The sequence below is a fragment of the Marmota flaviventris genome, chromosome 1, assembly GCF_047511675.1.
Source record: "Marmota flaviventris isolate mMarFla1 chromosome 1, mMarFla1.hap1, whole genome shotgun sequence".
Lineage (NCBI taxonomy): Eukaryota > Metazoa > Chordata > Mammalia > Rodentia > Sciuridae > Marmota > Marmota flaviventris.
The window spans coordinates 144,695,043-144,710,639 of NC_092498.1; the positions used below are offsets into that span (position 1 = coordinate 144,695,043).

The following is a 15,597-nucleotide window of genomic DNA, read 5'->3' on the forward strand; positions in this document are numbered from 1 at the left end:
ACAGATGTTGGAATAGGGGTGTTTGGGGCATAATGGACCAAGGTGGTCTCAAGATGGCATCTGGGAGGCAGAAAGTGTTCTCCATTTTGATTGGGAATTGCCGATGAGGATGAACAATAACAGCAAGCTTTGGAACCTGGCTGGATGTGCATCATCTCAATCACAAGGAAGCACATCGTAATGACATGTTCAATTTGAAATTACCTGTTGGTACCAGTACTTTATCAGGAGAATCAAGTCCTTCAGTTTTCTGGGATACTTGCTGAAAAACTTCTTCCGGAGCTCTTCGAAGCAGACCGAGAATTCTCCAGGGTAGGCAGAGGTCTCATCCATGGCTCTTTTGAGATCTCTGTAGATCCAGGGGCTGGGATTCTCACTGAAGCCTATGGAGAGGGAAACCCGGGCTCAGAGAGGCAGGGACAATGATGGGGGACAATCTCTAGGAAGGCTGGTGCGCTTCCATAACAGGTGACTGCGACAGGTAGTTTGCTGATGAAAATCATCAGCAGAAATGACTAGAGAGGTAAGGGAGCAATGATAGGTGACATATAAACACATCTGGATCAACAACCAGGAGGAGGCAGGAGGCTTTTTGCTCTTCTGCATCCCCACAGGTATTTGCTGACTCCCAGGCAGGGTCCAGGGTCATTGGCAAGCAAGGAGGTTGAACAAAGAGCATTCTCCCCTCCCCACAGTGGTAATCATTGAGTGCTGACTCTCTGCTAGGCACGGTCCATGCCCTTAATGCAACATCACCAAACTATTCTTGATTAAGTGCAATTGCCACAGCTAAGTTACAGAGGAGTAAACGGGAATACAGACATGTCCAGTGAATGGACGGAGAGAGGGATGGTGGATGGACGGAGGGAGGGATGATGGATGGATGGAGGGAGGGATGATGGATGGATGGATGATGGATGGATGAGGGTGGATGGATGATGGATGGGTCAAAGAGCCGGCATAGTTGTGGCTTGGGTGGAAGGCCCTGGGGAGAGGTGAGTTGCAGGAAGACTGCAGAACCTGGTAGTAAAGGGCGGCCAGGTTGGTTAGTCTGCTATCTAGTAAAGAGAGCTGTCAGTGAATTCCGAAGACAACCTTTATTGCTTCCTTCTAGAAGAGATCTGGGCTGGGGGTGTGACTAGGAGGAAAGAGCATTTGCTTTGCATGCACAAGGCCTTGAGTTCAACCCTCTGCCTACAAGGGAAAACAAAAGCAAAAACCTCTCTCTTCGCCTAGAGAGGGATCTCTATTTGGAACGTGCAGCTCTACCGCCATCTGGCGGTGGCTTCTGGGTACCACAGGTGGGGAGACGTGCGTTTCTTTCTCGCACTGTCCTGGCATGACAGGGTGCACCCAGCAGAGGGCGCGCCGCTGCCGCCAGCCACGATGCCGGGAATGAGCGCAGAGCGCGCAGGATCCACTGTAAGCTGGAGTCGCGGGTCTCTGAGCCCCGACTCCAGCCCGCGGTTCAGGCAGGCGCAGGCTCACGCCCTTAACATCCTAATGGCCCTGCAAGCTGCTGTCTCTAGTCCGATCTTACAGTCGGTGGACACGGGACCTGGTGGGACCAGACTCAGGGCTGCCCTGATGCCCTTCTCTCTGGCCAGGTCACCTTTCTGTGACAGGGAGTCCTCGGGATGGGTGTATGTCCTCACCTTATCAGAAGATGGGGGAACTATTGTTCTTCAAAGTCCCGTGCAATCCAGAAATTCCTTAATGATGAAAGGCACCCTGGCCAGGGGCTTGGACGCCCTGGGTTTTGATTCTAGTACTGTCTGTGCCTGGCCATGTGGCCCTGGGGACATCTTTTCCTTCCATTTCCCCACATGTGCAAGGAGAGGCTGGATCTCTGTTCTAGTATTCTTAAGTCCCTCCACCATCCACCATCCCTCCATCCACCTTCCCTCCGTCCATCATCCTTCCATCATCCTTCCACCCATCATCCCTCCCTTCATCACCTCTCCATCATCATCCACCCACATCCCTCCATCCATCTATTTTCCATCCATCATCCCTCCATCAGTCAGAAGATCGCAATGATTATTGATAATGAACGTTGTACTGGCATCCAGAGAAGCACAGGACGGTCATGTACCTGTCCTCATGATGGTACCATCTAGGAGAGGCAGAACAAGTTATCTGGATGTCAGTGACATAGCTCATGATTGGGGACACACAGGTCACTATCGGAGCCTACAGGAAGCGGGTCTAAATCAGGCGCAGGAACCAACAGTGAGTTGGAGTTACCAAAAAATAAAAGGCGGGCAGAAGAACGTTCCAGATGAGGCCCCAGAGCCTGGGCCACAGTCTGGGCTGAGCGCACGTGGTAGGTCGGGCAGCAGACTGGGGTGGGGTGAGCCCGCAGGGCCACTAGGCCATCAGCGTCCTGCCCTGTGGGGATCTGGTCAAGGGTGCAATGGAGAGGGACAGAACCATGCTTGTGCTGGAACAGATAGAACCCATCTGCAGGGTGCAGAGGGAGAGGAGTAGGGAGACCCTCAGGGCGCTATGGCCACATCTCAGTGGCCTGGAGTAGGGGTGGGCGGGCGGGGGGGGGGGAGGCAGATTGAAGGCAAGAGGGTCAGGACTGGGGGTAGCCAGGGCTGTGGGGGAGCGGGAGAGACACACTGATCAGAGGTGCAGCCCGGATTGGAGACAGGCAGGACCGTGGGGGCATTGGCAAGCAGGGGACACAGGAGGCAGGCAGGTCTTGGGGGGCGGGAGGAGCACCCCCAGACTCTGGTAGACAGGCTCCCAAGGAAGGTGGTTGTCTTGCTCTTGACCTGGGAGGACGCAGGCTGCAGCCTGTCCTGCCCCTCCTGTCCCTGGGGAGCCAGCCTGGTGGCTGTGGACCGGTGGGAGCTGGGGAAGCCCGGGCCCTTCCTCAGACCCTGAGGAACCTGCGCTTCCAGAAGAACCCAGGGGACTCACAGGCACACGTAGCTTGGAAAACCCAGCTTCCGATTCGAGAGTCTAGAACATTCCTGCCACCGTCAGTGGGGAGGTGGGAGGAGTTCCAGAGAGGAGCGTCAGCCAGGCAGGGGGCCCTTCCCTCCCGAGGGTCCCGTTTTGGGAAGCGCTGCTGCTTCCCCTGCCCAAGGCTACAGGACCCCGGAGGCTTCTGCCCGGGAGCACTCACCCAGAGCATTGAAGGCAGGCAGCACCTTAAAGGAGACCGTCTGCCACCTGGTGGACACCTCGATGTTAAGCTCCCCTCCGAGTCTCAGGATCTGATACCCATCTGTCAGCCCGAGGGCAAGCAGACGGGTCTTGAGCTGTTGCCCGATGATGTCGAGGATTTCCTGTTGGATTTTCTTCTGGTCCTGGAATTTTGCCAAGTGGTCGAGGAAGAGGACGAAGGTACCATCTGAATGGTTTCTCAAGATCGTTTCCCGGCTATAGGAGCCACCCTGCGGGTGACAAAGTAGCAGACGTGAGACCCTGGACTCTTGGAGGTTCACCGGGGACTCCAATTTGACTGAAAACCAAAAATGTTACCATAGCCTTAGAATTGAGTGGCAGGCATCCCTTCCCCACGGGTCCTGAACTTTCCTAGTGCTCCCTCCTCCCCACAGGCCCAGGACCCTCGGCCCCAGTCCTGGTGCCCACGGTTCCAAACATTCCTAAAGGATGAGAAACACCCTTCCTGCCCCTTGCTGATGAGAACCTCAGAACAGCCCCGCGCAGATTCATTAAGACCCTCCAGCCTCAGTAGCTTCCTCTGTACAATGGGCCCACGGAACCAGCGACAAATCAGTTGTTCATTGATTTATGAACCGGTGGCGGGGCAGCCCTCTGCGGAGGACATCGGACGTTCAAGCCTGAAGACACCCTAAAGTGGGTACCATCTCCCCCGCCCCCCGACCGGCCCAGAGAGGGTGAGCAGCTTGCCCAATGCCATAGCGGGGTAGAGACAGAGGCAGCCGCGAGGCCCGCGCCCCTCTCCACCTCCAGCCACCCCGGCCGGGGCCATGCTCACCATGGCCACGCTCTGCACCACGGGGAAGGGCTGGATTTCCTTCAGGGCGGCGCAGATGGTCTCCACCGTCAGCTCGATCTGCTTCCGACAGGGTTCGGAGGGCTTCAGGTGGCTCTGGACGAACTCGCCCAGCTGCGGGGCGGGCACCGAGGACACCTGCGACTCCCAGTTGCCCATGGCGCCCTGCTGACCGCGGCCCTGCGCCCCGCGCACCGCACCGCTTTGCGCCGGGGGAAAAGGAAAGCGAAGCCCGCGCAGCTCCGCCCCCGCGGCCGCCCGAGGACCGAAACTCAGCCGAGCCTGTCCGGCCGCCTCTGCGCCGGAACCAGCCGCCAGCTAAGCGCAGCCCCCGGGGCCACGCGGGGGCTCCCGGGCGCCAGGTGTGTCCTGGGGCTCACGACCCGCCCTCCCTGGTCCTCAGGGTCCCCACCTGCAGAAAGTGGCACTTTTGTCACGGGGTCGAGGGGAGCGTTAAATGATCCCCGTCACGTGCTCAGAGCAGGAGGGACCGGGCGGTGGGTGGGACGGAGGGAGACCGAGAAACGCAACTTCTGCGCACAGAACTGGGAAATCGAAACTCAGAGGGTTTGCCCCGCTGCCTCTGCCCAGCAGTGATTCACCCAGGAGGCAAAAGTCCCCAAGGCTCAAGGGGATCAGGACCCTCCCTGCTGGGATGGTTGATCTTATGCACCAACTTGGCCAAGCACAGTTGACCAGATATTTGGTCAAACTTACTCCAGATCTTTTTGTGAATGTATTTTAAAGATGAGGCTAACATTAAACCAGTGGACTTTGAGTTAGGAGACCACCCACCCAATGGGGCGGGCCTCACTCAATCAGTCGAAGGCCTTAATAGAAGGAAAGTCGAAGCTTCCCTAGGGAAGAGGGGGTTCTGCCCCCAGCTCTGGAAGATGTGCCTGGCCAGCATCCAGGGCCAACCCAAGAGGTGGAACCTGGGGTCCTGAGTTCCAGGCTTGGATTCCCAGCCAGCCACCCACCCACGGAAGCCAGACCCAGACGACTGACCGACACCCACGGAGCTCAGCACCTGGGGTGGGGAGGGGCTGTGCAGGTGGCCCAGACGGTGGGGCTGTCCCCAGCCCTCAGCTGTGAGGGTCCCAGGGCTGAGTGGACGGCCCCTGGTCCTGTGTCCTTGGCGGGCATCTTAAGCAGAGGCCCTGGACAGCCGGGTGCCTAACATCCCGGGCAGAGAGGGCGCAGGGGCCTCCTTCCTCTGTCCCCTGGGGTGGGCCCCTCCTCCATCCGATTCACAGGTGGTGACTGTGGGGGACGCTGGGCTGGACATTTTACATTATTTAAAGGCAAAAACCACATCTGGATTGCCGTAGCTGTGAGTGACAGGAGCTGACCCGGGCAGTCAGAGAGACTGTGCAGTGGGGATGTCAGTGTCTCCCACGGGACTTTCCGGGTTGGCCCAGCAGCAAGCCAGCAGGAGGGAAGTGGGTCAAGAGGACCCTAGTTCAGCACGAGTAGAGAATGGCCACTGACGTCTGGACGATCAATCTCTAAAGAGGTTCGTGGCCCAAGAAAAACGGAGAGCAAGAGAACCACTCACACTGCATACGAGCTGCCCTTCTGCGGGGCCAAGGACGCTGTGCCAGGCACCTGTTACTAGGCACAGGGGCGGGGCCTTCCCACCGGAGAAGCACTTCGTAGGCGACATGGAGCCTCAGGGTGAGATGGAGTCTGAGTGGTCATTGCTGTGCAGCCTGGCTGTCACAGGCAGAGATGCTCAGAAGGCAGAGGCCGGGGCAGGGCCCGGGGACGCCTCCGTGCCCCAGGTGTGCACTCTGGTGCCCTCTGTCCTCTGCATCCAGGCAGATGTGACCAGCGGTTAGGGGACCTGCTTCAGAAGACTCCCCAAGTCAATTCAAATCAAAAGAGAGCTTTAGTTACCTGGCCAGGGACTGTCACCCACCGCAGAGATCAAGCTCTGTGGGAGGACAGCCGCTTCCTGGTCCCTCCAAGGAGGATATGAGGACAAAAGCCACAACTCAGTGACTTGCTGGTCGTCGTGTGAGCCAGCCAATCATAAAACATTGATCAGGAGGACCTGTGGGCTCCAAGTGACAAACGGAAGCTAACATGCATTAGCTCTGCCGCTCCGGGGCCGCAGTCCCGGGTTCAGCAGGTGCTGGACAGTCCCACCCTGAATTGGGCGGGGGTCGGCAGGCCAGAGCCTACTTCAAAGTTGTGTAGACCCACGGGGGCACTCACACCCAGGACACAGCTCCCCAGACCACCGCTGCACCCTGATTAGGGGACAATTTGTGGGGTACAAAGTCCAGAAAGACAATTTTTTAAATAAGAAAATAGCTTTTATTTCAGTTTCTCAGAAACGGCTCTTGGAACAGTGTTTTATAGGAGGCATAAATGGAGTCCGAGGCCCGCCCGTGACAGTCCTTATAATGGTCTCATCTCACTTATCAAAATCTCATATCTACAATCTGTATTTGTACTAGTCTATAACCTATGCCTCGCACTCTTACTGATCCTATCGATCAGTTCACACCGCGACACAATCAACCCCAGCGCTGCCTCTTTCCCTGTGCACAGGTTCCGAGGCAGGGGGCTGCCCGGGAAGGAGCAGGAGGGCCGGGGGCAGGCGAGGGGGAGATGGTCTGAAGAGCCACTGGGGCTGGGGTCCACTCCTGCTGTCCAGCGCAGCCACTGACCTCCTGGACTTCACACAGCAGCCTGGGGGAGAGCGTGGCAGGAGACGCTGGTCCCCGGGGACTGCAGGACAGAGCCCTGGTGCCCGGCTGGGGCAGGAGCATCCCCCCTGGTCCCCCCAGGCTCTCACCCTCACTGGCCACGGCCGGATGGCAGTGCCGTCCCTGTCCGTGCAGCACAGTGCAGACATGGAGTCCTCAGCTTCCTTGGCCAGCAGGTCCCAGCGGGCGCTGTGGCCCAGGTTGCCCGTCGGGTCAGCCGGGTCCAGGATGATGGGTCTGCAATTCCATCCAGGGTCAGTGTGACTCCTAGCGACATCTAGGGCTGCCCCTGTGGCTTCGGCTGGACTGTCCTCTCCCCGTATCTGACACTGCAGGGGCTGGACAGGGCTCAGGGGCTCCTCTGCCTGGTGGCCCCTTGACCATGCTGCATCCAGGCAGACGTACTGATCCCCCTCGGCTCCGTGCTCCCCCAGGGCACGTGGGCCTTGATGCCTACTCCAGCCTGGCCGCCTCTCTCCCTCCCGCATCCTGGGCCGACGTCACTAGCGGATCAGGCTCCTCTCTCTACTAAGGCAGATGACATCATGAGTGTCTTCAAAATGTCCCCCTGTATGGCCACTGCCCAACGACTAGACATGTGTCACGAGCTTGGGGACATCTCTTCTATCTCTGTGCCCATTTCAGAGAATGAGATGCCTCATGCTCCCTGGTGGCTCTGCAGCGAGCGCTGCCCTCAACGCGCTTCAGACAAACAAGGGACACAGTATCCCTGGCCTAGGTCTCTCCCGCTCGCCCGGAGTGCGCTGATGCTAAAGGGCACTCGCTGCGTAGCTGAGATTGAACTTGGGGTCCTGCTCTCTCTGCTCTGTGCCCTGGGGGTGGGGGGAGCCCCAGCCAGAGTCTGGGGACCGGGCTGGCCTGGACCTGGGCTTCTGAAGCTGCTGTCTCAGGAAGTCCCTGATGGTTTCGTCCTCGGCGCTGTAGTTGACAGTCCAGTAGACGCGGAGCTGGCGGTACTGCGTGATGAGCTCCAGGACTGTGCGGAAGCCCTCAGCCATCCCGAATTGGGGGTCCTGGCCGCCCTGCTCCCAGGCGTACACGGTCAGGAGCTCCAGCCCGTGCTGGGGGGGCAGGGAGCCCTTCCCCTTGGGCATCTTGTGGCCCTGGGGAGCGAGGAGAGTGGCGATGGTGGGGTCGGAGGGCCCCCGCCCCCCAGCACCTATGCGCCCATCAGATCCCGGGATGCAGCTGTCAGCCCTGATAATGCTGTGTAGGCTCCTGGATCCAGCTATGCCTGAAGCTGCCTAATCCAGGACTTTCTAATTACATCAGTCAGAGGGGAAAACCGAGGCCCTCCAGCGGCACCCTGTTCCTCCAACCCAGGGGCCTGGGACTGTGCTAGGGGCTGTGGTGGGGGGCCAGTCCCTGGGCCGCACCTGGACCTGCTGGTACCAGTACTTCACCAGCCGGATCAGGCTTTTGAGCTTGGTGGGGCGGGAGACGATGAAGTCGCGCTGCAGCTCCGTGAAGCAGGTGGAGAACTCGCCGGCGCAGTGGTAGCTTCGGATGAGGTCCCTGTAGACCTGCGCGTGGGGGGGCCTGGAGCCCGCACCCAGCTGGCCTGGACAACGGGGAGGCCATGTGGTGCCACTGCCCAGAGTCTCCCAGCCACGACCCAGGAGGATGTCCGCGACCCCCCAGAGTGGCTGTCCCTGGGGTGGCCTGGGATGCCCTGGAGGCACCGGGGGCTCCGTGGGGGCAGAGATTGGTGGCAGGTCCTGGACCTGAAGCCTCTGGGGACAGCAGCACTGCAGGGGCAGGGGCGGAGGTCCCCCTGTGGTCTGTGGCACTCAGGGGCACTGCTGAGCACCAAGCTTGCCCTTTGGAACAGGACAGCGCGGAGACATTTCCACAGGAACCTTCCCCCTTCTTCTTCCAAACTCAGGCACCAAGTGAACTTAGATTTCGGGGGTTTTCTCACTCTGCACAGTGCATGTTGGTGGCATTTCTGGGGCCAGGATCCAGTGGCTTGAGGCCACTTTTATCACACAGAGCATTTTTGAGGGAATTAGAAAAAGGTGCCCTTTTCTCTGCACTCTTCAGGAAAGGTGTGATAGACCTTCACACGGACAATGTGTGTGATGTGAACCCATGTAGCCCAGATGTGCAGTACACAACCTCTACAACTGTGCCTGTCTGCTCCTGTCCTTCCCCTTCTCAGGCCTACACCCGGGAGCCTCACCTAGCGCATCAAAGGCTGGCAGCACGTCAAAGTCCACACTGTGGTCCAGCATCGTCTGGGATGTCAAGGAGAAGCTCAGCACCCGGGGGTTCTCCCACTTGGAAATTTCAAACTTGACTTCAAACTGCTGCTCCTGCTGACAGGCCTCCAGCTGGGCCCGGATCTCGGAGATGATCTCCGCCCGCTTATTCCCCTGCTCAGTGAATTGGGTGAAGCAGCTGAGGAACACCACGATGTCGGCGTCCGAGCGGCCTCGCAGAGCCGTGCCTTTGGCTGAAGAGCCACCCTGGGGAGGACAGGGGAGAGGTCAACCCCACAAGCACGGCTTGAGGCCCAGCACTTAAGGGCTCTGGATTCTGAGTTAGGAACCTGCTGTGTGACCTTGGGCAAGTGTCCTAACCTTAGTTAGGAGCCCCGTAAGTGTCTCACATCTTTCAATAGAGCAGGATCAGAAGAAAACACAGTGTGCTAGAAGTGAGTTAATCCCCTCAACAAATGCAAAACTTCTCCTTCCATCATGGTTTGGGGCTGGGGTGGATTTGAAAGTTTTTCTCTGTTTTTGCTCAGGCCTGTGGCTCTCAAACTTGACTGTTTCTGAGAAGCTTTTAAAAACAGCCAACAGCTGAGTCCCGTCCTAATTTGAGCTGGGATGGCACTTGGACATCATGTGATTCTAGGGTGAAGCCAGGGTTGAAACCAGGCAGCAAATCCATCCTCCTCGACTCTTATGAACAAGGAAGGGAGAATCAGAGAGACCACAGTATTTGCCTGGGGTCACACAGCACACCAGCAGGCCTGGACCCTCCGTTTTGACACTGTATTGAGATGACCGGGTCTCCACTGGGCCTGTCCAATTGTAAACTGAGGCTGTGTGAAGTACAGAGGACGAGGTGATCTTTCATGCACACCCACGTCCTTCCCAAGTGGGGCCAGCATCCTGGTTATGTCTGCGGGAACTGCCCACATACAGCTCCCGAAATCCAGGTGGGGCCACCTGCCGTGTAACCCAGTTCCATTCTGTCTCCCCAAGCCAGGCCTAGGAGACTCCATTCCAAGTCTTAACTTGAATTTTGAGAAAAAAAAATTCCCCTTCCGAAAAGTAGAGCCATTTTTGTAGAATTGAATGGAAATTGGACTATGATTGTCACTCTGTTGTCAATAAATTTGTGCTTCTGCTTTAAAACAGTGAAACAAAAACAAAGCAGATCCAAGAGCTGCAGAGAAAAGCTGAGTCCTGATAATGCTATGTAGGCTCCTGGATCTAGCTATGCCTGAAGCTGCCTAATCCAGGGCTTTCCAGTTACATCAGTCGGTGCTTTCCTTTGTGTCCTTTGTTGAGCTGAGTGTCACTAGCAACTGCAAGAGACGTAGGCTTATCTGGACTCTGCCTCCACCATCCACCCATACCACTTTCTGGCTCCTTCTATATGCCTGACCTTGTGCAGCAGGCACAGAGAGGGGTCAGACCCAATACTGGCCTGGGAGAGATCAGCCACCGGCAGGACCCATCTTGCCTGCTGCTCTCCGGGGACTCACCTTGACCACCTTGAGCACTTTGATGGGAGAATTCCGGAAGCAGTTTTCCCTCAGGAAGGAGCAGATGGTGTTGACAGCCTTGTTCACCTGAGCCAGGAAGTGGCGGTTGGGCTGGAGAAACCGGCTGATGAACTTGTCCAGGTCCCTGGCTGGGGTTTGGTGGAGGAGAGCTGGCTGCGGAGAGAACGGGTGGGGTGGGTGAGCCAGGCTGGCAGCTCTAGGGCTTCCTGTCTCAGGATGCCATCTCCTCTTCCCACAGGGTCTCCTGCGGCTGTGATGCCATCCCATGGGTCTCCGGCAGAGCCCAGCTGATGCTGGCACCATGACCTTGAATTTCCTAAAAATGGCAGCTGAACACACCTCTTTTCTTTATAAAGTTTTCTGGCTGCAGGTATTTTGTTACAGTAATAAAAACTAGATTAACAATATCCTTTCATGAGGTGCAGATGGCTTACCTCTTAGGTTGGTTTCCCTAGAAACCTCCTGATCAGGGGATTCTTGGGCACATGATTAATTGGGGCCATGCTCACAGAGAACAAGGGTAGCACAATAAGGGGGTGGGAAGGAGATGAGCTCGTGCCTGATCCCACAGGGAGCTTGGGAGCGTGACCCACATCACAAGAGTTGGTCCCACCTTGAGACAAAGGTGGGGTCTTTGTACGTTGTGTCTCTCAGGCACTGGATGAGATGGGACAACCTGTGCTGCTCTTGGAGGTCCATTCTCCAGAACAGGAGACAGTGGTAACCACCTCAGCCAACACTCCAGAGCTGGGGATGCCACACTGGCAGGTAAAGGGCACCAGGCAGGGGAGCCAACGATGTCCCCTCCCCAGGGCCTGCCTCTTACCAGCACATCCCAGGGTGACACAGGGGTTCTGTCCCCACTCATACAGCAGGCCTGGGTCTCGAGGGCCACTGCATTCTGGGCCAACAGCTCCCAGCTGCCTTGGCCCACGTTCCAGGTGGGGTCAGCAGGATCCAGGATTAGAGGCCTGGGGACAGAGTGGGGGGGGGCAGGTGGTTGGGAATGTGGAGGGTCAGGGAAGAGGCATGAGGGTTGGGGACAGTGTCAGGACCCCAGGGTTGGCCCAGTATTGCCCACATTCAGAAGGAGCCCCAGCTGGCTGCTGGCTACTCGGTGGCCCCTCACTTTGAGATATGGCCACCTACTGTGGTATAAAACTGGCTCTGGTTTTCTCCTTGAATTTCCTAAAAATGGCAGCTAAACATCAAAGTCCAGAGATAAGCAAAATGACTGGTGACCCCAAGCCTGCCCTGGAGCCTTCCTGGACACAGATGCCAGGTGACAGTGGGCATAGAGCACAGGGTGGAGGCGGGCACTGGGGAGCTGGTGTGCACCTGGGTTTCCGAAGCTGGCCAAGAAGGTGTGTTCTCAGGGCTGGGTCCTCAGTGCCATAGTTGTCCGTCCAGTAGACACAAAGGTCCTGGTACTGCTGGACCAGCCCCAGAACAGTCCGCAGGCCTTGGGCCATGTTGAAACTGTGGTTCTTACAGCCCTGCTCCCAGGCAAAGATGGTCAGGAGCTCCAGGGCATAGGCTGGGGGCAGAGAGGGGCCTGGCTGCTCTTGATTTTGAGCTGCCACCTGTCATGGAAGGTCAACCCAAGATCAGTGCCTGTGAGGTGGGAATGGGCACGGGCCTCCAGAGGATGCTCAAGAGTTGGGGCAGCGTGCAGAAGATGACTGACGGGCAGAAGGGCGCGGGCAGAGGCCTTGGGGTGGAAAAACATCAGGAGTGCGAGAAGTGGGGAGAAACCCAGGGGCCACACAGGGACGGGGAACCCCAGCTACGTAAACGGACGCCTTCATGGAGGAAAGACACAGTGACTTCCGGATCTGGGCAGGAAAGGGAGGAGCTGGAGGCGGTTCTTCCGCTTGGGATGGCCAATGGAATGCAAAGGAGAGGAAATGTCTGTGCAGGGAAGGAGCTGATTGGCCTAGGCAGTTGTCATGACAGCACCGCTTCCGGGGGAGGGCCGAGGGGCACTCACGTGATGGTACCAGTGTTTCACCAGTAGGATGAGGTTCTTGAGCTTGGCGGGTCGAGTGTTCACGAAGTTCCTGCGCAGCTCTGCGAAGCAGGCCGCATGCTTGCCGTCGTGGCCGCCGCTGTTGAACAGGGCCGTGTACACCTGGGGCTGAGGTTTGGTGTCCGCTCCGAGCTGCCCTGTGGAAGTGGGACCGCTCATTGCGCAGCTGGGAATGAAGCTAGCAGCGCGCACCATGCATTCACCATTAGTGCAATGGATGACGCTCATTAATGCAATTAATTTCAACATTAATTATGTGACATTGCGATCAATCATAATATATTGCAACATTGGATAACAGAACTATCATTAAATTTTTTTTTTAGTTGTAGGTGGACAAAACCTTTATTTTATTTTTATGTGGTGCTAAGGAGCACCCAGTGGCTCACACAGGCTAGGCAAGCGCTCTACCACTGAGCCACCCGCCCCCCCCCCCCCCCACACACACCCCCCTTTTTTAGTATCAACCCTGAACTGGGTAGTCCAATAATTTTTACTCATACTGTGGAAGTGGCACATAGAAGTTAAGGTAATGAGCTTCCAAGATCAATAGGCCTGGGTTCAAATCCAAGCTGTGTGATTTGTGTCTTTGGGGCTCATCTGTAAGAGGGGGATCATAAGCAGCATCCACCTTATAAGGCTATTATAAGAAGCAAGTGAAATCCACATGTAAATTGCTCCAAACTGCTTTAAAAACACCGTGTGTTCAATAAGCATTAATTACTGCTATTATTCATGTTGTCATCTCCCAGGAGAGGGGAAAAAAAATCAAGGAAGGGAGAGGAAACTGGAATTGAGGCCCAGGCTCTCCTTTATTCTGGAATGAAAGAAAGCCTGACCTTTCTCCCTGAAAGGTGTCTCAGAAGAATCACCCACCAATAGAGAGAGGCCCCTGGGGACAGGGGAAGAAAGTCCCCTAAGAGAAACTGAGATCCCAATCCAATGCTGGATGCAGTTGTGAAATCCAAATTTATGGCCTGGTGGGGAAGTCCCAGGCTGTGGAGTCATCACCTAAGCTGGCCTGGGAATGAGTGAGGCCCTTGGAGCCCAGCTGGAGACAAAATGAGAACTCAGTCCCTTGAGGGATAGTTCTTCAGCCCACAGCAGAAGGAACTTCCAGAGGAAAAGGAAAGAAAGTAAAAGTTCCATATAATAAAGTTACTCACAATAAAAAATTACAAACCACACAAGGAAATGATCCAGCCAGGGGTGGGGTGGGGAAGAGGGAGAGTATGGAGACACAACTGATGGGAGAATTTGTGATCACAGGACAATCCAAGAGACGGAGCATGTTTAAGGTGATCCAAAAAGATAAGAGTCACTGAGACCCCAATGGAAGAAATGAAGTCCAAGGGCAGGCAGCAGGTTGATTTGAGAAAGAGCCAAATAGAAACTTCTAGAAATGAAAAAGTTCTTATTTAAAAAAAAAAATCAAGAATAGGTAGATGATTAGATGCATTTGAAAAGAGTAAAACGGAAAACAGATCTGAGCAATGAGAAGCAGGCAGCGTGAGGGGGGCGTTAGAGATAAAGAGTCGGGGACGTCATCAAGAGAAAGCAGATAACAGGGAACACCGGCAGAGGCAATATTGCAAAGGACCCTGGGAGACATTTCCCCAAAACTAAAGGAAGGGTTAAATTCCTGGACACAGGAGGCACCACTGATTCCAGACAGAATATGGAGCAGTCCGTGCACAGACGGATCACGGAGACACTGAAGAACACTGTGGACCAAGAAAGTCTCAAAGTCTCCCAAAAGCGGAGGGAGAGACCAAGCAAAAAGCCACACATATAAATAAAAATAGATTACATACAAAGAAATGACCATTAAAGGGACAACAGACTTCTCTTCAGAAAGGAGAGATGTTATAGGACAGTAGACCCTGAGGGAAAACACCCATCAGACCCTTCAAGCAGGAAGCGGAAACAGAAAGGTTTTTTAACTCAAGTCTAAACCTGGAAAGTTCCAGCAAATTACCAAGAAGTGTTATCATGTGAAGTATACTGTTGGAGTAAAGTTAAAAAAAAAATAGTAAGTGTTTAAAGAAACAAAGGAACCAAACTCCAGACCTTCATTTGGAAACCCACATCCAAATAGTCATAGATCAAAGAGCAAAAGATAATGTCAGGATGCAGAGTACAAAATATACAGGCCTGAATGGACTGCTCCACATTCTGCCCGGAATCAGTGGTGCCTGTGTCCAGAGCCTCCTGCCTCAGCCTCCTCAGCCTCCATAACTGCATTTCTTTAGGACTGACAATGACTAAGATTCACTTCCAAAAGTCAGAAAACGAATCCTAAAGTAAATTCTCTAAAGCGAAGGAGGAAATGATACCATGAAATTTCCTTTACAATCCCCAGCGATCTGGGGAACTGTTACCGTTGGTAACTGTGGGTGGGTGGTATCTCTAGTTTCCTTTAGCCTGAAACCTTTCCTCACTAAGATCTGGGTAAAGCTCTACATCGGCTGAGATCTGCCTCAGATTTCAAAAGTACCTCAAAGTAGTTTTCAGTGCCTGATTCAGTGGGAGACTTAGAAGAACGAGGAGGATGGCAGGTGGCGCCTATATGTGCTCCCTGGTCCCCAGGGTTTCTCTGTCACTTCCCCAGGCTCAGGTGTCCTCACCCACGGCATCAAAGGCAGGCAGCAGGCTGACATTCACCCAAGTCTCTGGGGCGGCAGACACCAGCTGGACCTGCAGAGCGCCAGGTGTGTTCTGCTTAGGAAACGTAAGGCGCAGCCCAGGGACTGGGTCCTGCCACCCTGATGCCAGCTGTGTCCGAATCTCCTTGATGATCTCCCCTCGGTGGCGCTCCTGGTCCTCGAAGTTCGTGAAGCAGTTGAGGAAGAGGATGAGCTCAGCATCGCAGCCACCCCGGAGGTTTGTGCCCCTGCCAAAGGAGCCACCCTGCGGAGGGAGGAACAGCTGGGACCAGGAGCCTACCAACCGCAGCCCAGAAATGGCTCTCTCGCTGATGGTGGGTCTTGGGGCACCTCAACAGGGCCAGACCCCACGAGCCCTTGACTTTTGACTCTTGGGGGCCCAGCAGAGAGCCAAGCTGTGTGGGCTTGCGCCTGCCTCTTTATCTAGA

General features: G+C 55.6%; 1 protein-coding gene across 1 annotated transcript in view; it reads right to left on the minus strand.

Annotated features, from left to right (window-relative positions):
• Oas3 (2'-5'-oligoadenylate synthetase 3) overlaps positions 1-15,597 on the minus strand; it is a 33,746-nt gene that overhangs the window by 10,806 nt on the left and 7,343 nt on the right. The window contains exons 7-18 of the mRNA XM_027923235.2: positions 15,131-15,413; positions 12,465-12,640; positions 11,813-12,057; positions 11,301-11,445; positions 10,454-10,627; positions 8,918-9,203; positions 8,112-8,296; positions 7,600-7,838; positions 6,804-6,951; positions 3,980-4,315; positions 3,140-3,410; positions 205-383 (exon numbers count right to left, since the gene is read on the minus strand). Of these exons, the coding sequence (XP_027779036.2) occupies positions 205-383; positions 3,140-3,410; positions 3,980-4,315; positions 6,804-6,951; positions 7,600-7,838; positions 8,112-8,296; positions 8,918-9,203; positions 10,454-10,627; positions 11,301-11,445; positions 11,813-12,057; positions 12,465-12,640; positions 15,131-15,413 (2,667 nt within the window). The remainder of the gene's footprint in view (positions 1-204; positions 384-3,139; positions 3,411-3,979; positions 4,316-6,803; positions 6,952-7,599; positions 7,839-8,111; positions 8,297-8,917; positions 9,204-10,453; positions 10,628-11,300; positions 11,446-11,812; positions 12,058-12,464; positions 12,641-15,130; positions 15,414-15,597) is intronic.